The sequence below is a fragment of the Pelophylax lessonae genome (genome assembly GCF_965119305.1).
Source record: "Pelophylax lessonae genome assembly, chromosome: 8".
Taxonomy (NCBI): domain Eukaryota; kingdom Metazoa; phylum Chordata; class Amphibia; order Anura; family Ranidae; genus Pelophylax; species Pelophylax lessonae.
In genome coordinates, this window is record NC_138775.1 from 233,948,138 (window position 1) to 233,971,748 (window position 23,611).

The window sequence follows — 23,611 nt, forward strand, 5'->3', positions numbered from 1 at the left end:
GTGCTGCTCAACTTCTGATTTCCACTGGCATTAGCACAAAAATGGAGGGCCTTTTTTTTGTGTACTGATCCATTTTTTTTTTTTGCTACATATAACATTTTGATTTTGGTATTGCTGACACATAACATTTTGGATAATTTGAAGTGTGAATTTTATCGATAGGCCTACTTTAACCACTTGCCGACCGTCGCAAGTACATATACTACGGCGGTCAGCCCCGGCCAGGCAAAGTGACTTACCGGTACGTCACTAGCCTGTCACTGGCTTGTGAGCCAATAGCGGGCGAGCGCGCGCCCGCCCGCCCCGGCTCGTTCCCTAACAAGTCAGTGCGTGTGACCGGCGGACCCGATGTCTGCCGGTCACTCGCGATCGTTCGCCGGGAAGGGAGAAAGGCAGGCGGCTAATGTAAACAAGCCGCCTGTCATTCTCCCCTGTGTAAAAATGGAGATCAGACGGTTCTACTATGTAGGACCGTTGATCTCTGTTTTTACACTAGTATACAGGTCCAATCACAGTTAGAAACACGCCCCTAGGACACACTTAACCCCTCCCTCTCCAATACAGTTAACCCCTTCCCTGCCAGTGTCATTTTTACAGTAACAGTGCATATGTATAGCACTGATTACTGCAGTAATGTCACTGGTAACCCCAAAAGTGTCAAAAATGTCAGTCAAGGGTCCGATCTTTCCGCCGCAATGTCGTAGTCCCGCAAAAAAAATCGCAGATCGCCGCCATTACTCGTTAAAAAAAAAACACCAAAAATGACAAAAATCTTTCCCTTTGTTAGTAAACGCGATAACTTTTGCGCAAACCAATCAAAATACGCTTTTTGCGATTTTTTTTTTACCAAACATATGTAGTATAAAACAAATTTGCCGAAAATGTTAAAAAATTTTGATTTTTACATTTTGAAATTGGGAATTTCATATAAAAAATCTGAAAAATATTGTAATTTTTGCAAAATTGACGCTCTTTTTTTGTTTATAGCGCATGATCAAAAAATCGCACAGGTGATCAAATACCACCAAAAGAAAGCTCTGTTTGTGGGAAAAAAAGGACGTAAAATTCGGCACAGCGTCGCACAACTGCGCAATTGTCCGTTAAAGTCACACAGTAAAAAATCGCAAAAAAAAAACCCTGGTCAGGAAGGGGGTAAAATCTTCCGGGGCTTAAATGGTTAAGAAAACTTATTGAGCTTGCTTAAAGATCATGGCTACCTGTATGTGATCCTCAATGGCTGCCCTAGAATCAACCACTCTACTTAGGCCAAATACATTGTGGCTCAACAAACAAATCATGTAAGATCTGGGTGCTACTCGAACTTTCTGATGATATGTCCTGGTATAAACATGTACATTTGTGTCAAGCAAATATCCATAATTCAATTTCATTCAAGTACTAACGCTGGACTGTCAATGGGGAAGGTTGGTGGGGTGGGGGGGTTATAAAAGTTTGCCTAAGGTCCTGAGTATAAAAAAAAATGGTGCTGTTCAAGATCAGTCTATCCAGCTAAAGTGACACATCACTACTACAAAAGTGCTAAAGATCTGTTTGCAAATTATGTGTATGTTAGCGTATATGGTTGGAAGGAAGGAAGGAAGTGGAGGCTGAAGATCTGTTTGCAAATGATGTGTATGTTAGCTTATATGTTTGGAAGAAATTAATTAGCTGTTGGTGTAGTCTGCAGGGTTGGAGGTCAAGAATGGTGAGGACAATGTATGAACACTCACACTGAAGTTCTTCTTACACCTATATTGCTTAAATCAGTCTTTCTCAACCTTTTCAACACATGGGGAATCCTATAAATAAGTTTCCAGTCTAAGGGAACCCCTGCTAAAATATACTATATCTACAACCCATGATACATTAGTGTGATGGACAGTGGGAAGAATACTCCTTACACTTGTGGTCACTGGGAAGAATTTTCATCTTAGGCCTCTTTCACACGGCAGCTCCTTTTTTTTTTCTCCGCTCCGGCACTTTTTTTTTTTTTTCACGGACACGGATGACACTTGTGTCATCCGCTCCGTATGTCCGCATATCATCCCATCCGTTTGCGGATGATATACGGACATAATGTATGTCTATGGGGATTGCGGATGTCTCCAGATGACACCGCTGACATCCGATTTTGCATCCGTTCCGTTTTTTAAACGGAAGAAAAATAGGGTTCTGTTCCGTTCCAAAAAACGGAACAGAACTGAAAGGACACAAATCGGATGTCAGCGGATGGTCATTCGCTGACATCCGCAATCCCATTGACATGCATTATGTCCGCATATCACCAAACGGATGGGGTGATATGCGGACATACGGAGCGTCCGTGTGAAAGAGGCCTTACAGATAGCTAAAAATATCAATGGTCTTATCTGAAAGGCAGAAATTGCTCATTGCTCAAGGAACCCATAGCAACTTCTGGAAGAACCCTGATTGAGATATCCTGGTTTAAATGCTCACCTCCAAGTTACCATTTCATCTGTTTGACATCATACCTGAGTTCTAGGCAATACCTACAATTCCTGGATTGTGGATTTCCCAAAAACTCAGAAAGGCCCAGTACCCAATTTCACATTGTCATGACAGTTTCCTAGATCAGATGATCCTATTCTTGTGTTTGTGGGTAGCTCCTAGCCTTGCCAACTGTATTCTGGGGGTAGGTTACAAATCCTGTACTGTTGTTATTTTTAAACTTTAGGATAGGTAGAAGTGGTAGGGCATTTCAGCGCTGCTCATCTTCTATTCTCCACTGACATCAGCACAAACATTTAGGAATTTTGTAAAAAGAAAGATACATTTTAATTACTAAAAATAAAATTGTGATTTGGTAATGCAGACACATAGCCTTGCGAATAATCAGAAGTGTTCATTGTATTGATAGGTCTATTTTAAGCAAAATGATTTGGCTTGCACAAAGATCATGGTCACCTGTGTGGTCCTCAATAGCTGCTGTAGAATCAACCAACAGAGTCTAAATCTATTCAAGAAAATCTGAGACATGTTTTATCACTTACAGTTATTAAGCACCTGCTCAGATCAAACTCAGCATGTGAAGTTCACAGTATCACACAAAAGCTTGTCATGATCTGAGCACAAACACAAATCAATAAGTCTTCAACTTATCTAATTATCTTACAATAGTCAGAGCATTTAAACTGCAAGAAGCTACAAGCATTCTTATCAGCAGGATATATTTCCTTTAATGCAAAAAACAAAAACCTTAGTTATATCCAGTACAGTCATGTGTCAGTATTTAACGTAAAGGCTGACCATAAGCAAATGGAAGTAGGATGATTTGTATTGATACAAAGAACAACAAAGGAGCACTAACACTGAAAATTTCTAGTTCAATTTTAAATTCATTCTATTAAAACAGTCAAGTACATTCCATATATGTGTCCAACGCGTTTCAAAAGCCAGAAAATCACCCCCCCCCTTCATCAGCTGGAACCAAAAAGAATTTAGGTACACAAATAAAATAAAGCCTATAAAAGGGTCATGGTTTATTAATAAAAAAAATTTAACTATTCATTTGAATATTTAAACGGATTGTAAAGTCAGAATTTATTTTTATCCTAATGCATTCTATACATTAAGATAAAAAGCCTTCTGTGTGTGGCAGCCCCCCTCAGCACCCCTAATACTTACCCTGAGCCTCCTCTCTAGCCAGGGATGTCCATGAGTGTCTCAACCGCTTGGGACTCTATCCTGATTGGCTGAGACACAGCAGCAGCACCACTGGCTCCCACTGCTGTCATTTCAACTCAGTTAGCCATTTAAGAAAGAGAGGGGGTGGGGCCAAACAATCACTCCATGACTGACACGGAGCTGCAGCTTGGCTCGGATGCCCCCATAGCAAGCTTCTTGCTGTGGGGGCACTCAACACGAGGGAGGGGCCAGGAGCTCCCACCAGGGACCCGAGAAGAGGAGGATCTAGGCTGCCCTGTGCAAAAACACTGCACAGAGGAGGTAAATATAATACGTTTGTTATTTTATTAGAAAAAAAAAAGACTTTACAATCACTTTAATGAGAAGATGTCTAATAGTATCACATGTCTAAAATGAAATATTCGTAAATATATGATAAGGTAAAGATAAAAAGTCAAATTGAAATACGATGGCAATATGTATGCATTGTACTGGTCTGTTTTTATTGTAGTACATTTGGCATCTGTCCCTTAGTAGTCCAGTTCAGTGTGAAATGCCCTGCTAATGCTTAAACATTGTGGGGGAGATTTACTAAAACTGGTGCACACAGAATATGGTGGAGCTGTGCATAGTAACCAATCAGCTTCTAACTTCAGCTTGTTTAATTAAGCTTTGGCAATAAAACCTTGAAGGTGATTGGTTACTATGCACAGCTGCACCAGATTCTGTGTGCACCAGTTTTAGTAAATAGCCACCAGTGCAACAAGCTGAACCCCACACAAATCTGTGTTAATGAACTCCATTCCAAAGCCAGCAGTCCACACTTCATGTATTGATACAAAAAAAAAAAACCTATATTAAATAAATAAAATAGCATCTTAAGCTGACCTTACACCTGTAGATTTTCATTCAAAAACACTTGTTTTCAGAATGTTCGTTTGATTTATCTAAGAGTTTAGAGGAGCTGATATTGCTTTTGAGCATAAAGATCGAAGGACTGGGATGGAAAATTGTTACTGTATCTCATGGAAACAAACAAATTTATTTTAAATAAATCAGCTCCCGGACGAGAAAACTCGTAACTAGTGTTATGGGCATGCACTTTATTCGGATCGTCAATTGATAATCGATTGACGTGGTACTCAAATGAAAAGGTATTTGAAATTAGTTGAGTCTGTGAAACCACCATTGAATGGTCAGATGATCCTTTCTCATCCAAATGTTTAAAGGGGAAAATCTGCAGGTGTGTGACCAGCTTTAGGCTAGGAAGTAGGTGCTGACCCTGAATAATGCCTTGCAAGGATAATGCTGTCTTTTTGTACAGAAATGTGTAGGAAGGAATTATCATGGCGATTATTGTAATCTTTGTGAGAGGTAATAAATACCTAAAAGTGTCACAACTACACATTAAATACCATCCATTCACATGTTTTTTCCTTCCACATTACAAGTACAAAAAATGTGCTAGAAATATAGTGTGCTCCCACTTTCCTCTTTGACATGACAACACAACTCTGAACTTCTAAGCAAGTGTTGTCAGCCCCGCCTACTTCATTTTTGAGGAATTACAAAGAACACATCCATCTCCACATCTCCTCCCCCTCCTTATCTCTATAACCTTTCCTTGTACACAGGCTGAGAGCACAAGAAGTTATCAGATCTCAAATTTACTGACAAAATCAGCAGGTATTTTTTGAACTAATAAGATAAAAAAAAAAAGATTACAAAAAAGAAAGATATAAATATACATATTTAATTAGGTACTTAGTAGATCAAAAGGGAGCAAATAAGAAAAGTTCTATGCTGTCCTATACATAGAATAGCTATGATTTGCATACAGTTCAAAGTAATAGTTCGCCTTTTCAGAAAAAAAATGAAAAGGTCAACTAACACCCCACACCACACCCATGACTCCTGCTGTACTTACCTCCATGTGTGATGAGCTGTCAGTGGCCACACAGCTGGTGTAGTTGTCCAGGGATTTAAAATACCTGCTCTTCTTACCCTTCTTCCTATAGGACTTCCAGGATGTATCAGATCAATTCTAATTGGTCAGTGGCAGCATGTGACCGCTCTGACTAATCAGAATTACTTTAAACCATTCGGAGGCCCTACATAAAGAAGAGGAAGAAGAGCAAGGATTTCAGATCCTCAGACCACTACACCCTCTGTGTGGGCACTGACAGTTCATCACCCATGGAGGTAAGTACAGTACAGCAGGAACCGGGGATAGGGTGTAGAAGGCGGGGGGGGGGGGGATTTGTTCACCTTTTCATTTTTTCTGAAGAGGTGAACTTACACGTTAACTTTCAGTTAAATATCTTTAGTAATAAGACACAATATAAACTTCTTGATAATACCCTGAAGTTTCTGTTTAATTTGATGAATTCCTAAACATTGTGACCTGCTTATACCTGTAGTTCCGTTCTAAGCAAAAAAGGAAGCTATAGTTTATACCGCTGGTGCTCAGGAATGTAGTGCCATGAAATATCACCATCCAATAGTGTGTAGTATGCTTAGAAAAATCACTGCTCTTCAAGTCCAGTCTATGTTGTTTACCTGTGTGAGATGGCCTCAACCTTACACCACTCTGCAAGCCTTGTACTCTGACATGTTTCGTCCCACCCACCAAGGCTTAGCCATAGAGGTAAAGGGCAGAAGCAGGACAGAAGGACTTATGCATGACTTGTCGTGAAGCTGAGGAGATAAACATGTGCTATACACTCTCAGCTTCTCTTTCAGTGTAGATTCTTTTTCCCCATGTCTTATCCATTAACTTCATTACCTTAATAACTTGCACATGTTTATCTCCTCATCTTCACGGCCAGTGATGCATTAGTTCTTCCATGCTGCTTCTGCCCTTTACCTCTATGACTAAGTCCCAGTGGATGGGGTGAAATATGTCAGAGGGCATGACTTGTTGAGTAGTGTAAGGCTGAGGCCATCTCATCCATGTTAACAACATAGACTTGGACTGGGAGAGCCGCAGTTTTTCTAAGCATTCCTTAAACATAGTATCAAATTTCTGGTGTCCCCGATCTATTTCTTTCTTTTTAAATTTCTTTTGTCCTATAGGATGTTAGACTAGTTCTGCTGCCTGAACCAACTCCAGTAACCTTTATGATGTTAGATAAATTCTGCGAGATGCAGGGACGCTGAGAAAGCACCCTGGGTCAAACTGTGCGCTGAAAACTTGCGAAAGCAGAAGTCTGTAATGAACGAGGTGATGGATGTGCAGACTAGACTGCCAGAATTTACATGAAGACAGCAATAAAACTTTGAAATTGCTTAGAAAACACACAGGAGAGCTCTACGTGCTGAGGAAATAAAGGAAGAACTAATTAATACTTATCTGACAAGTATTTATGAGGAATGGAGTCCCTGCAATCTCATTACGCGCTAATCTCAGTGCTGTCAGAGCAGAAGGTTGCCAGGTCGATGCAGTGGTCAGTAGGAAATGTAGATTGTTAAGTGGGAGAGGAAGTTTGCAGTCTGGTGTATTGATGAGCGCTACGGGCTGAGAGCAGGGAAAGAAGCATTACCGACACAGGAATCAATGCCGAAGGTGAAGAAAGGGCAAACACAGGAAAATGATGGGATGTGATTTCTTTGATTAGGATGTCATGAATGTATGAAAGGAGAAGGCATAACTGGTAATTATTGTAATACCCTGTAGTGTGAACTAGCATTTTTCAAATGAGAAGGAAGGGTGGAGGCTCTGGGCTCTACCACAATTATAGGATGCATTATCCGCGTAGTCAGCTATAACAGGAAAAGTAAAAGCTAAATGATACGTATGTGATGTAACCAAAGCATTGTTGGGTAAGGTGTTTTTTTGCTAACGACGCAATAATGTGGATAGGGTTGATATTCCTGGAGGTGTCTGTAACATGGAACATGATTTGGCATTGCTGAAAGATTTCTCAACACAGGGGAAACTGCAGTTCAGTGTTTTTTAATGTAAAATAATGTACCCAGAGATGTATAGTAACTAAGTAGAACTACTTCACTACTGTACTTAAGTACCGAAAGGCGGTATCTGTACTTTCCTAGAGTAGAATTTTTTTCTCCTACGTCCACTTTTACTTCACTACATTTTTTCGATGATTTCAATACTACTACTCCGATATTTTTTTTTGTGCTGCATAGTTACTCGTTACTATTATAAAAATGACCACTGCCAGAACAGTAGATGGCAGGTTTCATGAAGCTCAAAACATGTGTATTATCAGCGCATACGAAAATAAATGCTACTGTATGCATAAATAAAAGCTGCATTTGAAATAATAAAAAACAATATGATGTTCAAACTTTTGACTTCTTTCTTTAATAACTACATAACAAGTACTTGTACTTTTACTTTCAGTACTTGAGTAGCAATTTTTTTTTCAAAACTACTGGTACTTTTACTTTCAGTACTTGAGTAGCAAAATTTTTAAAAAAACTACTTGCAATACTTAAGTACAAAAAATGTTGAATACTTTAGTGCTTCTACTCAAGTCACTTTTTGATCGAGCACTTCCACTTCTACTCAAGTCACTTTTTGATCGAGCACTTGTACTTTTACTCAAGTATGGGTTTCGAGTACTTTATACAACTCTGAATGTACCTAGGAAAAAAGAATCCATTGATAGAATACTATATTGGGGTACAGTGTTGACCAGAACTGGAGAAAACAATATATATAGGGGGACTCATTTCCAATGGATGCAAAATAAGCAAACGGTGTGGCCAAGCAGTGGGAAGATAGGATAGAATTTTGGGGTTTATCACTAGAGGGATCACAATCAGGAGAAGGGAGGTCCTGACTCCCCTTTATAGATTTTTAAGCTGGCCATGCACTAGTATATTTTAAACAAACATTTGCACGAACATTCATATGAAAATTCTCATTAGCACATTTGATGACTTGATAAAGGCATAAGACATACCAGGAGAGACTTCAGGAACTTAATATGTACAATCTTGAGGAAAGAAGGGAAAAAGGAGACATGGCTTTAACCTTTAAATACATGAAGGGTGTGAATACATTTCAGAAGGGCAGATTTTTCAAAATGAAGCGAAGATCAAGAACATAGGGAGATGACCTCAAACTAGCCGGAGGAACATTTAAAATTAATCTTAGAAAGTATTATTTTACAGAAAGCATAGTTGATGCTTGGAACAGGTAGTGAGTCAACAGTAAGTAGATTCAAACATGCTTGGAACAAACATAGATCTATATTCAGACAAAAAGTAAAATAAATATATCAATAAAGACATTAAAAATAAATTACAAAATGGGGCAGACATTATGGACCACCTGGGGAGGGGGGTACTAAACTAGAAACTAGAGCACTCAGAAACTGGTGCAGCTGTGCATGGCAGTCAATCAGCTTCTAACCTCAGCTTGCCCAATTAAGCTTTGATAATAAAACCTGGAAGCTGATTGGTTTCAATGCACAGCTGCACTAGATTTTGCACTCTCCAGATTTAGTAAATCCTCTTCATAGTCCATATTTTTTTTTTTTTACTTTTTCCACTCTTCTATGTTTCCCAATATAAAATTATTTCCTGAAGTAATAGAAAGCAATTTTATTCTATATATCTTTATAACAACTTACTGTAAAACCAGGTACACACTAATACACTATGGGGTTGATTTAAAAAAAACTGGAGAGTGCAAAATCTGGTGAAGTTGTGCATGGAAGCCAATCAGCTTCTAACTTCAGGTTGTTTAATTAGGTGTTGATAAAAAACCTGGAAGCTGATTGGTTTCTATGCAGAGCTGCACCAGATTTTTGCAGTTTTAGTAAATCAACCCGCAAGTTGGCACACACCCAGCCCAGAGTGTGACCAATTTAGCCTACAAGCACTGTAGGCTACAACCAGGAAAAGTGTGGCTACATGTAAGAATATAGCAAATGAGTGTCTGTTGAGAATTCATAAATCACTAGGAGGCATATGTTTAAAGCAATAAATAACTAATTAATTGAACTGTCACAATGATTTCACCATCAATTGAATGTTGCAGCATTCACTGCATTTATAGAAAACAATGTATACTGTATACTGGGCATTCTCCAGTGCTTTACGTAAATCAGAACTGAGCTGGGTGGGGGAGCAAAATTTCCTGGGGGCTTATGGCCAATGTACTTTTGAATTTACCATCATCCAGCCATCTTAGCCAATTCTTTTTCCATGCCACATATTCCTTTTCAACCATTTGGCGAGCAGCGATGATGCAACTCTTGTGAATACATGCTAGGGTTGCATTATCACATTAGAAAATGTACACTGCACCACAAACGTATATAAAAAAAAAAAGTACTAACAAAAAAAAAAAAATACTCTACTGTTGCTGCACAATGCTCTGCTAGAATGTTAGAGATGTAATTATTCCAAAAACTTTCGAATCAGGTGAGGGTAGAACAATAATCTGCATTACACCTACCTCCGTGCTGAAGATACAGAGATCCTCATCATGAAACCTGTGGTGCAGGTACACTTACACATTCTACAGGGGGCCTTTCATTAGAAAAACCCTCATGGACGTTTATGGACCTAGCAACTGGAGTGGAGCACAAGGGTGGAAGTATGCCTGCATCACAATATGGAGGGTGCATATCTCTGTATTGATGGGAATGGCAATTCGTGTATTGTTTATTTATGTGAGATGTAGGACTGTTCAGATATTTTATCATGGCTCAATGACATTTGACTATACCTCTTCATATTGCAAATAAAATTATAATAGTTAGCTGTTATTGTAAATATTCTTAAATATTGCAACAATAAAGAGAACATGTTTAGTCATCCAGCATGTAAGCATTTTTACTTATCTAATTTTTTCCTATTTCCGCAGGTCTCACAGAATTTGCACCTCCTTGCAGTGGCCATGGTAACTTCAGTCTGGACTCCTGCGTGTGCAGCCAAGGCTGGGGAGGAGAGAACTGTTCAGAGCCTTTGTGCCCACTAGGCTGCTCAGGGAGGGGCACCTGTATAGAGGGCATCTGTGTATGTGAGCCAGACTACACCGGCGAGTGGTGCACAGACCTCTTGTGTCCAGAGGAATGCAGCCCTCATGGGCACTGTCAAGATGGCCAATGCTTGTGTCAAGAGCCATACACGGGTATCAGCTGCAATGAACTCCGCTGCCCAGGTGACTGCTTGGGAAAAGGACGTTGTGCCAATGGAACCTGCGTATGCCAAGATGGCTATGCCGGAGAGGATTGCGGGCGCATGTGGTGTGTGAATGCCTGCAGTGGGAGAGGGCAGTGCCAGCATGGTGTCTGTGAGTGCGAGGAGGGGTACAGTGGGCAGGACTGTTCTGAAGGTAAGTGCATATAGTCCAAAAACCGGACCATTAACTATTATTGTTTGATGCAGGGATGTATGATAAAATACTATGGAGGTAAACAGTTTTCAACATATGGAATAGCTTTGTATGACCATAACTGCACTTGGCTTGTACCTAGAGCCATCTGTTGTTATAAGTTGGGGAGTGGCTGTAAAGTATGTTTTCACTATGGGGGCTATAGCATAACCCATCAGAAACTATAATATGGCTTGTGTGCTATTTAAAGGGTAACTCCACTTTTGTGTGAAAAAAAAAATCATATAAAGAAAAAACAATATAGCGTATACAATCGCGACACAAATCATATTGTAATTGAATGTTATTAAAAAATGTCCTTTCCTTTTTAACCTGCAGCTGTTGTAATTTTCAGAATTTGCAATACAATATGGCTACCTGGAGCTGGTCTGTACACAGATTGTGTACTGACCACACCCCAGAAACATAATTTCCTGCTTGTGTGATTGGCTGGCCAATTTTCACAGAATTCTGCTTAAGATACAAGTCAGATTTCTGGTATTCCCTGCAATAAAAATGTCATTTTTGGTGAGATACTCCCAATAGGAACACGTCTAAAGGGATGCAGGCCCAGCAGATTTCCTCATTAGAGCCCTGCAGCTCTCACAGCTGATTGATAATTATGAAACCACTCCCATTTGACCCACTCAGCACAGAGGAACAAACAATGATTTCTTCAGAATAACAAAAGGTAGGGGTCTGCAACAAAGTTTGTTAAAATCTTTGTAATATACAGAGATCATCCAGAGGGGAATGTTTTTTTCTCAACAAAAGTGGAGTTTCCCTTAAAATATATATCGTATGAAAATTGCGTTGATAATAGTAATTGAAATAGATGGTTGAACAGAACCCCCTAGATAACAAATCATATACATGAAGGCATGGAAAGGTAAGTAGCCGCCCTGGGGTTTAATTAAACTTCAGTCTTGGGTGCAATTATATTTTAAGATTCATATCTTAATTAATATCTCATGAAAGAAACAGTCAATTTTGTTTTGTTTTTTGGATAATAGAAGGGCTTTAGAGCTTTTTTTTTTTTTTTTTTGGAATAGAATCCATAGAAATGAGATTCCATTGTTAGCAGCCTGGTTTATACAAAATCATTACTTCTAGCTGAGGTAATGTGAAGATGTTTATAGAAATTCACATAGGCTTATTTTGCAAAATCCATTTAAATGTTTGAACTTACAAAAGATGTGAAACTAATAAACATTTTATATTAGCTTCAAAATTTTACCTTTTTTAAACAATTATTTATTTGTTGTATATAACCAAGCTTAAAAGCTAAAAAGCCACAGCCCACAACAATGATGATGATATCACACCAGTTCTTTAGTTAAACTTAAAAACAGCAAAAATGTATTACAATAGAGTTTTTTATTCCTGTAAAAAAATACATTCTACAACTGTGAGCATCACCCCTGCCTCACACTGTTTTCCTGAGGAATGCCTGGCATAGGGGGTGGCACCACCTTAGTGTGGTAGGTAGGGCCCTACAAAATGTAGCAACTGTTGAAGTAAAAAAAAAAACACCCTAAATATATGCCACACTGCTAAACATTTGCATTCTATCATTAACAGTTCATGGCAAAATTGACAATTATATAAAAAGATATCTAAACTCCAAATTGCATGACTTTCAGTTCAACTTTGGAATATGACCTTGTTACGACTTTTTACACTCTGTGGCATTGAAGTCGTATCAAAGTCTGACCAAAGTAGCGCCTTTTCTAAAATCGAACAGACGTGTGGTATCAGTTAAGACAGCTCTCATAGGGAAACATTAAATTTCACATCCATTCGTGTCATCCAACTTGGGGGTCTCACAAAGTCACATCAGTTTAAACTGAGCCTAAAAGAATCAGAAAACAGTATAAAGTATAATTATAGGAAAAAAGTAAAACTTTTTTTTTCTTTTTGGATAGAGTAATGGAGGTTCATAACCCCTGTCAGTTTATTTTTTTCCATCTGCGTCCCATTAGGGGGATTTACCTTCACTTCCCATAGCCAAAACAGGAAGTGAGAAAATATCCTGCAAATTAAGGGAATTCTTTGTGGACCCCCAGGTCACCGTAACTAGTGTCATGAATATAAAGGACTGGAAAATACAGCAGGATCAAGGTACTGGTTAAGTACGTTTATAAAGAAAATAAATTAGGCGCAATATCTGTGAAAAAAATTGTATGACGAGAAAACCTTTTTTTTTTTTTTTATATATATAAATGGTGGTGGTGAATAAACATGGGATGGTAGTGAAATTAATATAAAACAAAAAATGCTAAAGCAAATGTATGCTAATTTTAAGTGCTAGTGCTTAAGTGCAAACATATATGCTAATAAGCACCTGAAACCAATTGCTTGGTATGTATGGGTGCAAACTTAAGGTGCTGGTGCTTCAGTGCAATGGTGTATACTTATAAACAATAATATTCATAAACCCAAAAAAATTACCAATCAGCGAAAAATAATTTTATCACAAAAATATTTTTTGTGTGCAAAAAGTGCAAGTGCAAAAAAGAAAAAATGCAAAAAATGCGAGCATTAGTAAAATACTAAAAAATATTTCTCAAAGTTAATAATCTCATATCAAACAATTAAAAATAAAGTTCATTGAATAAAGTTCATATTATAATCTTCCCGTGCAGAAAAGTGCCAATAGTGCTGAAAAATAAATAAATTCCAAGGTGCTTGTGATGTGTCAGTGAGGATCCTTCCACCACAGTAATTAATGCCTGGGTAAACTCACCACATATATTGCTGGTAAAATTATAAACCAGCAATCAAGCTTTGTTCACACTTTAATTAATCCTTGACCTCCTCACTCCTTGTTTACTGCAGCTCAGGTTTAAATTAGTGGAATCACATAGAGGGATAAAGAGGGATGCCATACATAGCGTTATACTGCATAATAAGACTATTTTATTTGTAAAAGATAAATTCCATAACACTCACAAGGATGGTGTCTACCAGACACTAGGAATCTGTGCTGTGTAACATTAATCCTCTGCTCAAGCCGTCCGTGAGCAGGGGTATATGAAGCAGTTCTTTTCCAATGCTTGAGCAGTGCTGTCTCAGTGTCCTGTAAGCCACCCCCTACCGGTTTCGTCACCTGACTTCTTTTCGGGGCGGTCTGAGACCGGTTTCCTCACCTGACTTCTTCTCGGGGCGGTCTGAGACCGCCCCGAGAAGAAGTCAGGTGACAAAACCGGTAGGGCGTGGCTTGTTGATCTAATAATGACTTAATAAATATGTGAAAAGGAGCCAAGAACCTCCAGAGGAGTTTTTAGTCCTCTGCTGCTGGTCACATGTTCAAAATAAAAAAAACTGTCACTGGGACAGAGAGTAAAAATAAAAAAAATGAATGTTAATTATCAGTTTTAAATTGTCATACAAATATATATTTAAAATGGACTCTTTATTATTTTTTGGCAATAACATGGCGTGGGAAGATTTTTGCCAGTCGCAGGCTGTGTCACGCCCCTCCAGCCTGTGTTTTAGAATACGAGAGAGGTGAAGCCTCCATTAATCTACATGTAATATCACACCCCTATTATGTTTAGCTTGTTAGTGGGCATGGAGGAGGAGGGAGGGAGAGGGCTGCTTTTACCACTGTGTATACATCCACATATGTGACTCTAAAGTCACATGGGCTGCTCAGATCTGATAGGGGTAAAAATACACTGAAAACAAATTCATGTAGCAGAGCCTGAGTTACCCCTAGGTTTGTACCTTCCTCTCGCAAGCTGAAAGCCACTATACAGGGGATTACTAAAAGCTGGAATCAAGTTAAATTCGGGTATTTTCACTGTTTTCACTGGATGCATTAAACTACACATCTAATTTTTTTTCCTGTTGTTAATAAATTCCTAACTGCATTTCTTGACATTTTATCATACCTGCCTGAAGTTGTTTGAGTTTCTGTGGTTCATTTTACCCATTTTAAAAGTAAGTTTGTTGTGAATTTTTGTTTTACACTTACAGATAAAGATTTAATATAGGTTGAACCCACCACAGACTAGCATCATGTTTTTCTTTTAAGGAAAGCGGTACAAATCAGCATGGGGAGGAGGAGGTGTTACTTGAACTACTGATCTCTGTAAACAACAAATTTGTTGATCTAATAAAAACACATGTTCCCCAGCACACCATGGATTTTGAATTGCAGTCCAAAGCTTTTATTGTAGAAAGATCATCGCAACAGGATGAGTACCACGTTTTGGAGCCACGCAGGACCCCTTCGTCAGGGGATCTTTTGCAGATGTCATTGAGAACTGCTTTAAAGGAAATAGAATCCATCAATACAGAAATTTGAAAAGACCGTGAGATTAGATCCCAGACCTCAAAGCTATTTTATGTGAGATCGCTTCTTAAATATGTTTATGATATAGTGGAGCTGCAATGGCTGCACAGACCTTTCCACTGCAAATGCAGAGGAACTGTGTTTGCAGCTTACTCTAGGAAAAAATTGCATTCTTCGATTTACATGTCAAGGACATGAGTTCTGTGACTAAGAGATCAGTGCAAAGCATGTGAGGCATTTTTATTGATTCCCCAAGGGTATTTAGTGCTTTGTTTTTTATACTTACCTTTTCCTGATATCTTGAAGCCAGTTGAGTGATGTGCTGGGCCTTCATCCCCTTTGCCTTGTCTCTTGGGCTGGGTGGTCCTGAATCATGCAGAAAGTGGCACTTCCATGATGTCATCACATCAGCTCCTCTCTCTGCCTTATTACAAGGTGACATAGGGGCCCTGTAGGGTCCATAATGCCCTATACCAGTGATGGTGAACCTTGACACCCCAGATGTTTTGGAACTACATTTCCCATGATGCTCAACTACACTGCAGAGTGCATGAGCATCATGGGAAATGTAGTTCCAAAATATCTGGGGTGCCAAGGTTCGCCATCACTGCCCTATACTCACAGCACACCCCTTGGTCATCTTGGTTGAATGGTGCCCAAAATATTGCTCACACCTTGTGGTGAAAAGAGATTACTGCAGGGGGCAGAGAAGGGGTGAATCCTGCAGCCTAAGCTGGAGAACCTTTTTCGTTTTTTTTTAAACAAGATTTTTATTAAAGACATTTTTATACGTTAAAATTACAAAGACAAACTGGCACATGAGACATAAAACAAAAACAATACAAAAATCAGTAATATACAATATGTAAAATAGAGTTAAATGAGAAATATAAAACAAATACATTGATAGAAGGAAGAGGATAAAAATAGCAATCCCAGACAAGGAATTAAAATGAAGAAAGCATTTGTTCCATCTATTAGGACCTATAGCATTACATTTGTACATAGAATTTCTCTTATGTTTTTCATAGAAAATATACAGTATCTATTTAGATCCATTATCCACTCAGAAACAGTTGGTGGGAGAGATGAGGTCCATTTAAGTGCAATCTGCTTATAAGCTATAAATAAAGCTCCAGAGATGGTAAGCACCTAATCATGGTCCACAAAAGAGAAATCAATATGGCTTAACAGGCATGCAAGTTGTTCCACTGAAATATTACTACCCCCATAAGCCATTCAAAGTACCTAATACCTTAGCCCAAGAACGCTTTAACTTAGGACATTGCCACACGAGATGGATAAGTAATCCTGAGTGACCACACCTATTGCAGCAAAACTATCTCTCGTCCCAATTGCATAGAGAAACCCAGGAATTTCTTGATACCCTACAGTATGTAAGATATACACAGTACCTGAGGCAATCGATAAGAGGGAGAGAGACAGAAACCTGTAGCATCATTTGTTAAATATCATCCCAAATGTCATTAAAAATACTACTTATATCCCTCTCCCATCATGTCCTACAAGTTAGTAGGAATCTCAATAAGATGTTACATAGTTAGTCACGTTGAAAAAAGACACATGTCCATCTGGCTCAACCAATAAAAAACAAAAAAAAAAAACAGTAAAGAAAACCCAACCATACAATCCCACATACACAATCTTATAGCTGCCGTTGATCCAGAGGAAGGCGAAAAATCTCAGCACAGCATTATCCAATTTGCTACAGCAGGGGAAAAAAATTCCTTCCTGATCCCCCGAGAGGCAATCGGATATTCCCTGGATCAACTTTACCTATAAATATAAGTACCCACTTATATTATGTACACCCAGGAAAGAATTCAGGCCTTTTTTAAAGCAATCTAGTGAGCTAACCAGAACCACCTTTGGAGGGAGTCTATTCCACATTTTCACAGCTCTTACGGTGAAGAAACCTTTCCGTATTTGGAGACAAAATCTGTTTTCCTCCAAACGTAAAGAGTGCCCCCTTGTCCTCTGTGTTGAATTTAAAGTGAATAACTCAACACCAAGTTCACTACATGGACCCCTTATGTATTTATACATGTTGATCATATCCCCCCTTAATCTCCTCTTCTCAAGTGAGAATAAATTCAGTTCCTCTAATCTTTTTTCATAGCTGAGCTCCTCCATGCCTCTTATCAGTTTGGTTGCCCTTCTTTGCACTTTCTCCAGTTACCTGATATCCTTTTTAAGAACTGGTGCTCAAAACTGAACTACATATTCCAGATGAGATCTTACTAATGATTTGTACAGGGGCAAAATGATATCTGTCTCTCTGGAGTCCATGCCTCCGTTAATACATGTGGTCTAATAACGTCACATCCGTGACAGAAATCAAGCCTCTCATAGATGATGCCCGTACGATATTGTCAAATATATGCACGTGAGAGAATAAGACAAAAGCCAGATTAGATTGCTCTTGTATGGCATGCCTGAGTTAAAGGAACTGGTAAAATCATTTAGGATTAGGTGACAATTCATCAATTATTTGCAAAAAAGACTTTAAAAACCCATTATATTAAAGATGGAACAAAGTGTGGACTCCAGCTTTCTTCCATCTCTGAAAACCCTGCAGTTTACAGATTATCTGGAAACAGACATTGTGCCAAATAGGAGTATACTTAGTAAAAGAGGATACCCCTAACAGTTTCTTTACAGCATCCCATACCTTTCTTATCAAAAGCCGGGCAAACAGAGGAGATTGTGACCTCTTACCAGTAGGTGTTTCTAGTCCATGGAGAACCTTTTTAAAAAAAAAAAATAGGCCAGAGTTGGGCTTTAAGACCTCAGATATATTAGCTTTGCAATCTAGTTTCTTAATGTTTAGTCTGGTCTGTAAACCAGTATTTATTTTGTCTAAATGTCCTTAACATGATATTGCACAGTCCACCACCAAATCTACTAGCACCTGTGCTAGATATGTGTTTTTCTTGCTGTGCTCTTTATAAGCATAAAAATATCACCTCTAAATGTAGGTCTTCAAGCCTTATATGAAAGGTGTTTACTGAAAGACATAGCAGGGTGCTGTTCAGCTGAATAGAAAGCACCTGCAGTATCAAAAGATTCTTCTGACTAAACCCAGAGTTTACTCAGGATGTATTATTCAGAAAAAATACAACAGATTCTCATGGTGTTTACATCTGGGTAACTGATAATTAGGAATTGAATGACTAATGGAGTATGGTAAAAAAGTAATCTGTTACCTTACTATTAAATACTCTTTATTCTGTAATGCCACCTGCTGGTGAGATTTGCACCACCAAAAGATACAAATATTCTCTATGGGAATCGCTGTATTTTATGTAATCACAGTCAATAACAGCAAAACAGGGGTTCTGATTTTACACAGAGGCACTGTTGGAGCTGAAGATAAGAACACCTTCAAAGAGTAGTTTTAGTGAAGGAAGGGAATTTCCATTGTTCTAGCAAAATACCTATTAACAAATCATCAGAGGTTGCCAGAACCCAAAGACCAGTCACATGTTTCTCTCACATTCAGAAGATCCTATTGATTTCAACCAGGATTATTATTGAGCACCAAGGTTATATTATCATGAACTTCAGTTTTCTGGCACATTGGATATTAGGGCATGAACGAGGCAAACTACTTTTGTAAGCAGAGATGAATGGAAGTTTCCTTTATTCCTGCACTTGGATTATACACTATGCCCAGCAGGAAAGTTTTGGATTTTGCCTGAAAATATGGGAAATGTTATACTTTCTTTAGAGCACCTATTAAAAGTCACCTTTCCTTATCAATAGTGTAGCACTGTCCCCGCAGGGCTTGCTGTATCATGACTTGTTGGGTCTCCTTTGATTACCAGCACACAGTCACTTAGGGTACAGTTTACACATCCCTCCTTAATTCAGATGGCTCGTCACTCAATAAACAGTCCAGGGGTGTTGCTTTTTATTGTTTATTTTGGAACTTGGAGGAGAAAAATAGAATAGTGGGATACTCCAACTATAACTATTCACAATAGATAAGGACAACTCTCACTTGGCCTCACCAGGTTGCTTGTGGAAGCAGCTACACTGCTTAATCCATACTGCCACATGTATGTAAAGGGTAAAGTCTTCTTGCACATTCTCTCCAGCAATAGACTTGGTGAACTACATTCTCTTCAGGACACTCACTAGCATCTCCTTTACTGACACCCGTCCACTGACTCTTCTAGCTGCAGGGGTGGCACTCCTCAGGTCAGGCCCCTTGACACAGATCTGTACTCACTGTACTGCAGAATCAGATCCTCATGTTTCTCCCCTCTCAGTCAGTTTCACAGGACCTCTGGGTTCAGTTCCTCTCTAGCACTCCTTAGGCCCTCAGGTAGACAACCTGAGGCCACATGGCACCTCTACACCTCTTCCCTCCGGGATTCACTATCCAGATGACAGACCCCCAAGCACATGTGTTCCTGGCATTTATACAGTATCCCAGCAGGCACTTCCAAATCACCAGGGCTGTATCAAACACATGTGCACTCATTTGTCAGGTTTCCTCCCACTGTCCAACATTTCTCCCTATTGGATCTGTGTAAAACACTCTGCAGACAGAATGAGTTGCACCTGAGCACATTGAGCAGACCTCACTAACAGATCCTGCTCTCTGTTAGGCAGGGAACAATATAGATTTACCTGCTATCCCTCTGGTAAGCAGACAGGAATAAAAACTATGCTTTCTCTCTCTAGCATCTACATAGTATAGGTTGCTACAATAATGTACAGACATATTGTAATTTCCTCTAACCTCTGTTTTTTCCCTAATTCTTAGGTATCAAACAGAAAAGGGAAAAAAACAAGTCATAGATTTTCTCTGTACCCCAAGAACAAGAAACAAATAATTTATAAAATGCCAGAATTTATTAAAAAAAAGTTTTTATTGACAACACATACTGTAATTAAATGCAATACAACTTCCCTTCAATGTGTAACATAATTCCCTATTCTGGACTGCTTGAGTCTCCTTAAAAGTGGACAACACACCAAGATTGTGAACATAAGGGAATATGCATACAGCAACCCTCTACATGTTTTGGGGCTTTTGTGACTGCTTTATCAGGAGGAACAGGGAGTGTGTAGTATCTACAAAACAACATAACATTGCTCAAAAATACAGATACAAAGCACCAGCATTTGGATATACAGATTGTTCAACCAACAGGAAAAGGTTGAGGATGTTGTGTGATAACAGCTATAAAACTAAACATTGACCATAATCGTAGCCTCCATGTTGATTTGTTAAATGGCTGCTATAAAACAAATAAACGACCATAATTGTAACCTCCATGTTGATTCAATAAAGAGTGCTATAAAACAAAATATTGACCATAATTGTAGCCTCAATGTTGATTCACTATCAAAATTCCAGTGCTTTTATGTGGATTTTTTTTAGTAATGGTAGGGGGGGGGGGGGGTTTACTGAAGCTGGAGTGTGCAGAATCTGGTGCAGTTCTACATAGAAACCAATAAGCTTCCATCTTTTATTGTCAAAACCTATTTGAACAAGCTGAAGTTAGAAGATGATTGGCTACCATGCACAGCTGCACAAGATTCTGTGTGCATCAGTTTTAGTTAATCTACCCCAGTGTGTTTTTTTCTAGATATTGCACACTCCCTTTTCCTCCTGATGAAGCTGTCATCACAGCAAAACATGTAGAGGGTTGCTGTATGCATATTTCCCTATGTTCACAATCTTGGGGTTGAGTCCACTTTTAAGCAGACTCAAGCTGCCCAGAATAGGGAATTATGTTAGTTAGTTAGTAATAACTTCAAATCAGTAATTTCACAATAAATAGATAAATAATAAATTATGATGTTATAACATACAGCATAATAATATATTATTTTGCTTGATTAAAAAAGAACCTTCTCAGCAGGAGCGGGTTCTCCCTCTTAAAGCGGTAGTATACTCAGACCTTATTTTTCTCAATTTAAATTGTAAGCCTGTAATAAGTAATTATAAATCACATAGCCTGTAAAGCATAGTATAAAAATCTTCCTTACATCTCTTATTTAGCCCGTTCTGCAGTGTTTTTCCTCTTGTTTAGCGCTGCCATCCTTACTGCTGTTTCCATGTCCTGTTCTGTACAGTATTTCCGCCCTCAGTGTTCGTTATGTTCCGAAATCCCACGCATGCGCACTAGCCGCCAAAACCAAGCCTCTCTCTCTCGTTCTCCTCTTCTCTGTAGCTCCGCAGTTCCTCCTCGCGTCTTTGGCTCTCTCCACTATCACTCCCCTGTGACGTAGCAAGTCACATGGGGTAGTGGAGGAATTTCTGAATGGGGACAGACGGAGTCTCACGTGAGCACGGGGCTGACGTCCAGCAAAGGAAATGACGCAGCCCCAGCAGAGACACTGCATTATTCCGGCAGCAGCATTACCTTGCCGGAAAATGAGGCAGAAAAGAGCATGCGCGGGTGACGTAATAAGAATTTACAAGCGAAATATCTACAGAACGGAAAAAGTGAGTGGCAAATGAGAAAGGTACAAATATTATATTCACACATATGATTTTAAATATGTAAAGTACAAGGAATGAGTAGACTACCTCTTTAACTGTGTGTGAAAAGTATAGGATTATGGGTAAATCTTTTACTCATAAACCCATGTTTTTTCCTTGTAATTAAGATGGCTGGGCTGGAAGGGAGCATTTGCCATGCCCCCTTCTATGACACTGCAGTGAGACTGCTCCACTGCAGCATTTTTATTGGACAGCTTGGACCAATGGTGCTTTACCATTGGTCCAAGGCTCCAAGCTGTCCATTGAGCTCAGTGCCTCTGACAAGAAGTCAGATGCACTGTAATCTCATTGTCTCTGGCTGCTGTAAACAGCGCATGCCAGCTTGTATTTCAACTGGCCATGCTGTATGTAGCTTCTGACAGGCTGCGCAAGGAGCCCCATATCTCTGAAACCTAGGAGCCCCATATTTTGACCAGTGGTGGGGTAGGACTTTGGCTACCTACCCCTCAAATTTGGGGTCTCTGTGACCCTAGGTCACCGAGCTACGACCCACCTTTTTTTTTTGCCTCACCTGCCTCCCCTGACTGCACATCCCTGCTGTAAGGAGCTACAGGGCACATTGGAGAGTTGCAGGCTTCCAACATGCCCCAAAATGTTAGGGGCTGAAAATTTCAGCACTGGGTATAGCTCTGCATGACAGCAAAGGTTGGGTGAGTCGGTATTGGTAAGGATCATCAATTTACTTTAACAGGCCGCCTTTGTTTAATTTTTTGTTTTTTTATCTGCAGTGTCAGCATACTTACATTCACACAAAAAGAATACAGGTCAGTATTTTAAAGATCAGGCAGTGAATAAGAATAGCCATAACAGTATTTAAATGGCTTAAAAAAGCTCAGAAAGCCAAATAATTGTATTATTTCAGCTATTCTTTCTTTAGCATATCCGTGTTTAATTACCCTGTATTGAGCAAATTGGAGTTAATGAAGTCTGAATTTTATAGTCTCCTAGGGACATACCAGCTTAAATCATATACAAATGGCTATAAGCATAACCGGGAAAAAAAAAGAACACGTTTACTTAAAATGTAGCTTCACACAATGAATGCAAAGACATAATGTTATTTCCAGCCAAAAGAAACCTTAACTGAAACAGACGTGGAGGCAATTAAACTGACATATTATTTTTGTTCCTTTTCTCATCCTGGAACTCTGGCTTTATTACTTTGAGTCACTGTCCTAGAATAAGTATGCAGATATGTTCTTCTGACTTTGCTTTGACGTTGATGATCTACACACTTGCTCTAGATCAGTGATTTGTAAAATATGGGACATAGGCAGGGGCAGCTCCAGACAAATATTTTTGAGAGTGTTGTAAGTGGGGGCTAATGGGGCACTTGTCGCAATGGTAAAGAAATGGGTGTGGCCAAAAGTGGGTGTTGCTTTGCGCTGCATGGTTTGTAGTGTGGAATAAGATAATATACAATAGTGTACATATACAAGTGTTATATACTAACACATATACAATAGAGGAGTGAAAGAAATGTCCCAAGGCGAAGATACGGTGATCATGCACATGTATACAAATCTGTGCTCGACTCTGTGCTTGTCCAACACCGAGCCAAGCTATCTTCTCACCTTAAAATTAGCCCCTGTGTCACCAGACGGCTAACATAGCATGAGGCTCTCACTCAAATCACAGAAATCCCAGAGAGGATGACCATGGATCTTTGGATGCAGCTATACCTCTTCCTATGACAGAAAGGCTTCCGTTCACCAGTAGAAAGTCCATACATCCATAAAAATAAAGGTCCAAACATAGTGCTTATACC

The 23,611-nt window shown here is 39.2% G+C and overlaps 1 protein-coding gene across 1 annotated transcript in view; it reads left to right on the forward strand.

The window, feature by feature from the left end:
- Positions 1–23,611, forward strand: part of TNR (tenascin R) — a 663,536-nt gene that overhangs the window by 301,057 nt on the left and 338,868 nt on the right. The window contains exon 3 of the mRNA XM_082265604.1: positions 10,490–10,960. Within this exon, the coding sequence (XP_082121730.1) occupies positions 10,490–10,960 (471 nt within the window). The remainder of the gene's footprint in view (positions 1–10,489; positions 10,961–23,611) is intronic.